The 10366-nt window shown below is 60.2% G+C and overlaps 1 protein-coding gene across 1 annotated transcript; it reads left to right on the top strand.

Moving 5' to 3' along the window:
* The first annotated feature begins 2405 nt into the window (after positions 1-2405).
* Positions 2406-4426, top strand: TLX3 (T cell leukemia homeobox 3). The gene is made up of 3 exons (XM_086471095.1): positions 2406-2826; positions 3255-3498; positions 4216-4426. The coding sequence occupies exons 1-3, from the start codon at positions 2406-2408 to the stop codon at positions 4424-4426; spliced, it is 876 nt and encodes a 291-aa protein (XP_086327221.1).
* Positions 4427-10366: the final 5940 nt, after the last annotated feature.

The raw sequence follows: 10366 nt of genomic DNA, 5'->3' as shown, positions 1-10366 counted from the left end.
GCCGCGGGGCTGCGCGCCCCCAGCCCGCGGAGGGGCGAGGGAGACGAGGCGGCTGCAGGGGAGCTGCATTTAAGGATACCATACGTCCCGGGTTATTAATTATAAAACATAATTAAAGTAAAACTGCAGAACGTCAACATATTAAATTTAAAAGCTAATATTAAAATAGAGTTAATATTTAATAAGGTAGCCGAGCGTTACAAAGCTGTACGCTGATACTCTATATTTAACTGTGTAAAACCAGGAGAGTTTTCCCAAAGAAAAATGTATTGTTTAGCTGATTATCAAAGACTCTGTGATATATTATCCATTTCACAAAAATAATATAGATATCTTTTTAAATATAGTAATAAAAACATACTAGCGCCTTTTAAATATACTATTACTTACCACCCCTTTTCATATTGTACTATCACAGACACTTTGGAATTGGTTTAAAAGCACATCATTCATTATTCAAAGCTCATCTTTGCATATTATTCCAGCTCAAGTCTGCCAGGCTCCCTGTGAAATCGTTCACAAAATTGATAACAGCAGACACACATGCAATAAAAAGATAGCCTTGGGCAGCCCGAGTTCCCATTATGCAGATCAAGCTGCAATTTTCTCTAACAAAGCCTGCCCTGATTCAGGACCGGGTGTCACTTTATTTATTTATTTATCCGCCTCCGGTTGCCTTTTTTTTTCTTCCCCCCCCCCCCCTTTTTTTCCCCTCCTTTTCTCTCCTTCCCCGCCCCGCCGCTTCCCTGCCCTCCCCGCCGGGCCGGCCGGAGCGGGGCCCCGAGGGCTGGGCACCCGCGGCCGCTCCCGGTGGCCCCGCCCGGCCCCGCACCATCTTGCCGGGATCGTGTCAATCCGATTAGCTCCGCTCCGGGGGAGCGGCGGCTGATGGCGGCTCCGCTCCCACCCGCCGCACCCAGCGGAGACAATCCGATTAGGCTGCCCGGGGCCGGGGGTGGCACCGGGCGGTCCCCCCGGGGGGGCTGGGGGTGTTGAATAGCCGCGTTAATGACCGCCAGGCGGGGCGGGGCGGGTGTCACGCTGTGCCACGGGCCGGGGAAGCCCCCCCCGACGGCCGCCGGCAGGGACGCGCCTCCGTCGGGGCCAGCGATCCCCGCGCCGCGCCGGGAACCGCAGCTCCGCGGCGGCCGTCGGGCCCCGTCGGGGCCAGCGCCCGGCCGGACCCCGCGCCCCAGGCGGGGCGGGAAAGGCCCCCCCACCCCGGCCCCGCTTTTGCCCTGGGGCCGCGGCGGCGGGGGGGAAGAGGCAGCGGGGAGCGGGGCCGCGGCCCGCAGGTGCCTCCCCGCCGCCTGGCGAGCTGCGTGCGGCCGCGCCGGTGGCTCGGCAGGCCGGTCCGCGTTCGCCGCCGTTGGAACGATCGGGCGCGTTGCGGTAATTGAATGCCAAGGTTTGAAAACTAATCAAGTCCCTCCTGTCACCGCTCCGGCATCCCGGGATCGCCCTGCCAGGTGCTGATCAAATGCCATTACATTCTATTAACAGGGAAATTCTATTCCCTGTTTTCATTTCCCTTTATAAGAGGGAAACTAAGTAAATGCGGCGGAGCGTTATTTAATTTTTAACGCCTTTAGTCCAATTTGGACGTTAGGGAGCGTCTGCAAACTCGCTCGGCGGCCGCGCCGGGCTCCCGCTGCCTGGGCGCAAGTTAAGCCCAAACGGAATCTCGCCCTGCGAGGCCCCGGGCGCCCCCCGGCCCGGCCCCGGGCACCGCCTCGGGCCGCTGCTCCGCGCTGCCGTCGGGGCGGGCGCCCGGCCTCGCCGTTCAGCGTAGCTTGCCGCCCGCCCGGGGTCGGTCAGCCGCGGAGGCGGGGGGGAGGCCGGCACCGGGCTCCGCCGCGCAAGGCCGCCTCGGGAGGGCACCGCGCCGTCGGGGGTCGCGGGTGCGGCGGGCCGGGCAGGGGCCGGGAGGCGTCGGGCGGCTGCGCCGGGCCCCGCGGGGCGCGGGGAGCGAGCGGGACGGCGGCCCCGACGTGCGGCTCGGCCCGTCCCGCCGCCCCGGCCCCGACGGCGCCCCCGCCGCCCCGCCCCCGCCCGCCGCCGCGCGGCCCCATTGTTCGTGCGCCCCAGTGATGTCACCGCGGCGGCGGCGGCGGCGGCGGCGGGCCCCCGCGCCCGGGCGCGAGGCCGGTGCCGAGCGGCGGGAGCCAATGGGAGCGCAGAGGCTGGGCGGCGGCGGCCAATGGCGGCGGCGGGGGCGCACGCGGCGCGGGGCGCGCGGCGGCCCCGAGGAGATGACGGGGCGGCTGCCGGGGCGGCGCGCGCTCGGCAAAGTTTCCGCGCGGCGCACGCCGGGGCCGGCCGGGCCCGCGGAGCGCGGCGGAGCGGCGGCGCCTTTATAGCGGGCGCGGAGGGGCGCGCGGCGGCGGCGGTGGAGGAGGAGGAGGATGGATCCGCCGGCGGGCGCGCAGGGCCAGCACCAGCACCAGCACGAGCCCATCAGCTTCGGCATCGACCAGATCCTCAACAGCCCCGAGCAGGAGAGCGCTCCCCCGCCGCCCCCCCGGGGCCCCGACGGCGCGACCTTCCTGGGCGGCCCCGGCGGCCGCGGCGGCGCGCCCTACCCGGCGCTGCCGGCCCCCTTCCCGGCCATCGCCGCGCCCTTCGAGGACTCTGGATCTTACAGTGTGAACCTCAGCCTGGCCCCGGCCGGCGTGATCCGGGTGCCGGCGCACAGGCCCATCCCCGGGGCCGTGCCGCCGCCCATCTCCAGCGCCATCCCGGCCATGCCAGCCGTGCCCAGCCTGGGCAGCCTCAACTTCCCCTGGATGGAGAGCAGCAGGCGCTTCGTCAAGGACAGGTTCACAGGTAAGGCGCCGGGGCGGAGCGGGCGAGCCGCGCCGCGCCCCCGCAGCCCCCCCCCTCCCCGCTTCGGCAAAGAACGGAGAGGCGAATAGAAAATAGAAAACGAAATAATAATAGCGATAATAATAAGAATAAAACCAGAGGCGGCCCGCTGGATGGTTCGCTCCCCCGCGCTCGCAGCGATCCGAAAAATCGCTCTCCTCCCGGCGTGGATGGCGCGGCGGCCCCGGGGCTGGCGGCGGGGCGCCCCGGGGGGGCGGCCGGGCCCAGCTCGCCTCCGCACCCCTTCGGCGAAACGTGGAAGCGGGACCTCGGGGAGACGCGGTCCCTTCGGGGGCCGTCGGGCGGCCGTCGGGCAGAGCCGCGGCCCCGGGGGGGCGGCCGGCACCGTGGGGGCGCGGGGCTGACCCCTGTGCTTCCCACCCGGGCAGCGGCGGCGGCGCTGACGCCCTTCACGGTGACACGGCGGATCGGGCACCCCTACCAGAACCGGACTCCGCCGAAGCGCAAGAAGCCGCGGACGTCCTTCTCCCGGGTGCAGATCTGCGAGCTGGAGAAGCGCTTCCACCGGCAGAAGTACCTGGCCTCGGCCGAGCGCGCTGCCCTCGCCAAGTCCCTCAAGATGACGGACGCCCAGGTGAAGACCTGGTTCCAGAACCGGCGCACCAAGTGGCGGTGAGTCCCGCGCCCCCGGGGCCGCCCCGTCCCGCCCGCCGCCCCCGGGAAGCCCCGGCTCCGGCCGGGATTGCACCCCGCGCCGGCTCCCGGCAGCGAAACGGTCGGGGGTGAATTTTTATTATGATAATATTATTATTAATTATTATTATTATTGCTGTTATTTAATTTTAGGTTTTTTCTCTTTTTTTTTTTTTTTTTTTTTTTTGGTATAGTCCCCTAATTGGTAAAAACGGGGGATTATTCGCAAAAGCGGGGATTATTGGCAAAAAGAGGGATTATTCGCCAAAACGGGGGATTATTCGTAAAAACGGGGGATTATTCGTAAAAGCGGGGGATTATTCGGAAAAACGAGGGATTATTCGAAAAACGAGGGATTATTTGAAAACCGGGGGATGATTCGAAAAACGGTGAATCACTCGAAAAAACGGGGGAATATTGGGAAAACGGGGCACTACTGGGAAACGGGGGCTCCGTGGGAAACGGGGGGGTTTCCCGGCGATTCCCGCCGCCAGGAACCCCTCCGTTCCAGGCCGAGCAGCTGCCGCCCGCCCGGCGGGGCCCGGCCCCGGCAGGACGCGGAGCGCTGCCGCCCGCCCGGGCTGCGCCGGCCGCCCCGCGCCTTGCTCCCGCGGTCGGCGGCGCCCGGTTCCCGCGGAGCCCCGGGCGGAGCATCCCGGGGCGTCCCGGGCGCGGGCTGAGCGTGTCCCCCGGCAGGCGGCAGACGGCGGAGGAGCGGGAGGCCGAGCGGCAGCAGGCGAGCCGGCTGATGCTGCAGCTGCAGCACGACGCCTTCCAGAAGTCGCTGAACGAGTCGATCCAGCCCGACCCGCTGTGCCTGCACAACTCGTCGCTGTTCGCGCTGCAGAACCTGCAGCCCTGGGAGGAGGAGAGCGCCAAGATCCCCCCGGTCACCTCCCTCGTCTGAGCCCGGGAGCCCGGGCACGCAGCGGACTCGCCCGCGGAGCTCGGCCGGCGGCTCCCCCCACCCCCGGGGCCGCGGCTGGCCCGAGACGGGGCGGGCGCGGGGGCGGCGAGGGGCGCCCGGGGGGCCGGGGCCCGGGGCGGGCCGGGGCCGGGGCCGGGGCCGCCGCGGCGCTTCCCCGAGGCCAGCGCGGAGCGGAGCCTCCGGGCGCTGCCGTCGCGGGGCCCCGCGCTCCGCTTGTATATTCGTGTCGATGTTCCACTAGGAAGGGAAATATGTCACTTTTTGTAAGAAGTGTTAATAATTTAATTTATTTATGCATCGAGATTTTGGGCACTATTAATATGGAATTATATAAAACCTCGATTATTTATATCGAAATCTGAACATAGGTATTTTGTGTTGGCTTTGGAACAAAAGGCTATTTTTTTTTTTCCTGTTCTGAGGATAGTCTAAAGAAAAAAATACCTACCTATCACTTAGCGGAGGGGACTCAGTGGAGCCGGTGATGACTCATTAGCTTAGGAAACCCTATTAAGCTGAAAAGCGGTAGCTTCCATCTGTCCCAGGTGAAGTTAATGTCAGCTGTAATTTATTCACCGTAGTAATAAGGGCTCCTTTCAGGCAACACGCACTCGGTTTCGTCCTCACCTTTCCAGCCGATGAGCTTTCGCGCACCGAAACAGCACCCGTACCCTCTCCTTTCGCCACCGACTCTAGAGAAAGCGCCTTATGTTTCATAATAAAGAAGATTTGGGGTTGACACAGACCATGTATAATACTTTGTACTTGCCGAGACGTGTAAATAAACGTTTTCTTTAAAAACGCCTCTCCGCTCCCTGCCTGCGCCGCGCCGGGGAAGGGCCGAGCCCGCGGCCGGGGCCGGGTCGCTGCGGGGCGGGCAGGAGCCGGGAGGCCGCCGCGGTCGTTCGGCGGAGACGGAGGTGAGGAGCTGGCCGGGGCAGCGGGCGGGCTCGGAGCGGGGCTCCGGCAGCGCACCCGGGGGCGGTCGTACGCGGTGCTCCCGCTCGCTCCGCCGGGGCCGGGGGGAAGCGGCCGGGAGCAGCCCCGCGTTTGGGACAACGTCGGAAGCGCCGCACGGCAGCGAACGATCGAGCGGCCGGGCGGGACGCGGTGCGGGGCCCACCGCTTCCCGGGACCGGCGGTGCGGCCCGTGCAAGGCCCCGCCGGTCCTCGGTAATTTTCCCACCCCGGACCCGCTGTACCGGAGAGCCTCCCGGCAGGCACCCGGCGGCTTTCGTTGTCCCTGCCTCGGCTGCGCGCACCCCGCGGCAGCAGGGCGGCCGTGCCCCGGGGTGCCGGCTCCCCGGGCGCTCGCCAGCAGCGGGGCTCCTTTAACAGCCCGGGGGCGTGGGGGCTTTTTTTTTTTTTTTTTTTTTTTTTTAGAACGAAATTCCCGTAGTTCTGTGGGTCCAGGCGACCCGTTCTCCAGCAAAGGAGGAAGCTGCAGCAACGGCACTTTTAGATCCAGGCGGGTTTCCCCCAGCCGCAGCCGGGACCCCGAGAGCTGCGCCCCGGGGGTAGGCGGGCTTTGCCTCTCCCACGGCGGGCGAACGCAGCGCAGCGCCAGTCACCGTGAGTCTGCAAAAGTTTAAAGGCGTTCCCGGTCCTGGGCTCGCTGTTCCCCCGGCCCGACCACCGCAAAGGGCATTTTGGGGCAGTCAGTCACGCAGGGTGAGGGAGTATTTCCCTAGCTAGTCCTTTTCTCAGCGATGCCAGGGCACGGGCTGAGGTTATAGCCGAGATTTGGTTTGTCGGGGAAAGGCTGTGGAGGTCCAAAGGTAGGGCCAAATCCTGCCACACCGGGGGTGACGGTGCTGGGACCGTGCAGCCGCTCGACCGGTACCGTTCACCAGCCGGCAATATGCAGCCCGCGCTGGAAAACACCGATCGAGGGGAGGTGTCTGGCAGGGAAGGGGAAAAAAAAAAAAAAAAAAAAAAAAAAAAAAAAAAAAAAAAGAGAACCAACGGGGAAATCTATACCTGGCTGCAGGGTCTGGGGAAACGCCGCGCTCCTGCGGTGCGTGGCCCTGTCACTGTCCCCACGCAGAGCCCTGCTCCCGCTGTGCGTCCGCCAAAACCTTTCCCCATTCGTGTCACTCGTTTCCCCGCGGCGTTTCGCTGCGCTGCCGGGCTGCGGGGACACGGAGCGCGGCCGGGCGCTGCCCCTGCCCCTGCCCCGCGGGGCCGCGCGGGGTTTGTCACCCGCTGGTCGCTGCCCCTGGGGTGGCACCGTCCGCAGAGCGGGGAGGAGAAGCCCGAAGGACCGCACGCAGAACAGCCGGGAGAGATCCGAGCGTCGGCTGAGGTGTGGAAGAGCCAAGCTCTGAATAATGCAAGGGGGTTGGAATAAACGGGTGCCCACGTTCACCTCTATTCGATATGTTTTAGCTGTACCCCCGAACATCTGTAACCCGCGCTGTTTTCAAGGCAGCCTTGTTCTTTAACTGCTCGAGCATCCCATGACCATAAACTTCTGTATTCCTGATTTCCCTGCCGGTTTTCCCCAAGTGCTGTACGCCAGAAGCCGTGTGTTTGCAGAGAGCATAATGATGCTGCATACTGCAGTAATCAGCTTTGTGGCAGACGAGGACCTAGTGCGAAGCCACAGAGTGTTTACAGCCGTTGTTCAAAGCGGCGCGAGTGGGGCTGAGCTCGGCGCTGGCAGCCCAGGCAGGGCTCAGCCTCTCCCCTGCTGCCCCTGGGCTGGGCTGCAGGCAGCGGGATCAAGCCTCAGGGCACGCCGACTTTGCAAAGGACTTCAGAAACCGGTAGCTTCCATTTCAGCCACGCGAATAATCCCCAAATAGTGGGATTTATGTACTGGGAGCTGCACACTTGGGCTTGCTTATGGCTGGTGTCTTTGTTTCGGAGGAGTTGGTTTCGAGGTTCTGAGATGTGCTGTGTACAACAGAGACAGGCTGCTTCGTCCAACCGCGTCATGTAAGACAAGAGTGCACGGGTGGTACGGGGCTGCTGATGTAAGTGGTCATGCTGGAGGGGACAGAAGTGGGGGTTACCTTCCATTACGCTGTCCAGTAACCCCAGTGTTTCTAGCAGCCTCAGGGAAACACCAGTGGGAACAAATACACGGTATTTTCCTCTCGGTGGATGAGAGCAGTGCTCCCTGCCAGCCTGACTCAGGTGCGACAGGACTGTCTGAAGGTCCCTGCTGTGTATCTCTGAAGGTCCATCAGTAAACAAGACCCACTGTGGTTTGCATGGACTTTAGACCCTACCAGCTTGAGCCTCTTGGTCCCAAGGAATGTAATCCTGGGGAACGTGGGTGCCCAGTGGAGGAGAGGGCATGTTTTGGGGGTGGGCTGGCTGCTGTCCTGATCCTGTTGATTGTCCTGTCCATGTACTGCACTTGGGCTGTGTGGTGGACAACTCAGCTGGGGTTGTTGTGTACAGGCAGCAGTTTGACTTCCCAGTATCTGAAACAGCCTTCCTGCAGCGTGGGCTTGGACTAGTTGTGGGGGAGCGTGGTTTATCCCCCACCCTCCCACTCACTACTAAACAATCCTTTACCTCTGTGGGAGACTTAAACCTCTCCACTTAGCAGAGGGTAAAGACCAGTGGTGTGCAGGCAGTGTGAGGGCAGCAGCAGCTCTTGCAACTGCGGCACGGCCAGTCTCCTGCAGCTTTGGCTAATTCAGGGGGAGTCATTTGAGCGTAGGCAGAGTAAGCCTTGTGACGGAGATGTGGTCTGAGAGTGATGCTGCGCATCCCATCAAGCTGAGTTTTAATATGTTGATGCTTGATGCTGCTATGAAATGGATAACTCTTAGCATTTGGATGATCTTTCCGAAGCAGCCTTAAGTCTGTGAGGGAAATGTTGTCTCTGTGCATGTGCGCTCTGGAAAGCCCACGCTGCGCACTCGTATTCCCTCCTGTTCGGAAGTTTTAAGCCCAGGGAAACGGTTTGCTGAGCAGGGATGGAAAAAGGCAATATGAGAGTTAATTGGATTATAAGTGGGACTTAACTTTGGGCAGATCACGTCCTTAACTGTGCTTAATCACGTGTGTAAGTGATTTCCCACGTAGGGCCAAGCAGCTGAGTGGGTGGATGCACAAGGCAGAGCTCAGGGTAACTAGAGCCGCGTGGAGGAACATCGACCATTTCCTCGGAGTCCCTCCTGACTTTGCTTTAAGCCCAAACCCAAAGCAGCCCCCGTACCACACTCGCATGCACAGGCACAACCCCTCTCTGGATAAAAATGGCTCTGTAATTTGCATCTCTCAGCATTATTTTGTGCCCAGGGTATTAGATGTTACGAAGTAATGCTTGGTGATCAGATCTGTATAGGCAATCCTTTTCCTAAATGGGCCTTAAAATCAATGGGTTATTAGCTCTCCTTCTCCACTCCGTGATGAAAGCCCGGTCTTGTTAAACATGCAAACTACACAATATCCAAAACCTTGTTTTACAGAAGTGTTTTGCTCAGCTAGGTCATAATTTAGCTCATTTATAGCTCACATAGATAATACTGAGATTTGCACCTCACTTGCACCTATGAATTTTCCTCGAAGCATGTATTTCTGCACCACAGTCGTCCCCACCACTGATAAGGAATAATTTAAGGGCTGTGACTCACCCAGGTGAGTGCTTACCCGTAGAGCTGCTCCTTCTCGGTTGGTAGAATCCCCCCTAATGTGTTGTCTGAGCAAGTCGGACTGGGTGGATGAAAGTATTTGCCTTCTGTGCAGGTGGGCATTTTTGGGAGAGGAGGTATATACACCACTTGCTTTACGCTATTTGGGGCATTTCCCTTCAGTGCTCTGTGGTTCCCTTGGCCACTCACATTCTTGAGTCCATTAAGCTCATGACTTTTATTTTTTTGACTCAGCAGCAGAATAAGTATTTCTGCTTGATGCCCATTTGTTTTTGAGGATCTGAGTTTGCCTCCTGGAGGCACCCAGTTAGCTGTGATGGGCAAGGCTACAGTACTGCTGCTGACAGTTTAGCATCTATGTGCTTTTCCCGTTTTTTAGGGTGGTCTCTCTGCATTTCTAGGCATTTCTCAAAAATCTGCTGTTAAGGTTAGAACAGCAATGGCATTTAGATGTTCTACTGCTGTGAATTTAGTTTAAGGGTAAGGTATAAAACATTCTTCTCGGGTCATTGTGGAAAATAGGAGCTAGCTGCCTCAAGGCATCTCTGCATCAAGTGTTCAGAAATGTCCGTGCGTCCTTTGTAGGATGTGCCCGGAGCTGGAAATGCTGGGGAGTGTGAAGCAGAGGTGTTTGAGATGGGTCTCAGGCTCTTTAGGCAGCACAGATGAATGCTTCGGCCCTTCTGCAGGAGCAATGTGCTGCTGCGCTGGGTGTCTGAGCCCGGTGAACCGCTGTGATGTTGGATGTCCAGGTGCCGTGCTCCACTGACCGGTGGCCTGAGCTTGCTGGGGTGCTGAGTGGAGCAGGCTCTAACCACCCTGACAAACCCAGACCTTAGGCCATTCTTCAAATTGCCTTCAAAATAGCTTCAAAATTAAAAAATAAAATGAAAAAAAAAAAAGTGAAATCTGCCCCTGGATAGTGGACTCCCACAGCAGATCTCCCGGCAACATCTGAAGTGTCTATACAGACATCAATGGTACCATGTTGATCCTCGGTGAACTTTCCGACCCAAGCCTGCAAGTATTTACCTCCTGGGAGTCCCACTGCTTCGCTGTGGAGCATCACACAGCTTCATGGAAGAGCCAGTGGGAGCAGGACCTTCACTAGTACCAGCATATGGTGTTTGCTGGGTCCTTCATTGCTGCTCTGCCCTGTGTCAAGACCACGGGGATTAGACCCAGCTGCTTCTGCCCCCACGCAGCCAGGCCTGCAAAGCTGTACCTGTGCTTGTACCTGTATCTTGTCCTAGTTTGGGCCTGTTTGCTGGAGTTTGGGAGCAGTGTGCTCTAGCACACGGGAAGG

The sequence above is a fragment of the Leptosomus discolor genome, chromosome 10 (assembly GCF_034619465.1).
Source record: "Leptosomus discolor isolate bLepDis1 chromosome 10, bLepDis1.hap2, whole genome shotgun sequence".
NCBI lineage: Eukaryota > Metazoa > Chordata > Aves > Leptosomiformes > Leptosomidae > Leptosomus > Leptosomus discolor.
The sequence above is the reverse complement of the archived record's forward strand: the minus strand, read 5'-3'. Positions and strand labels throughout refer to the sequence as shown.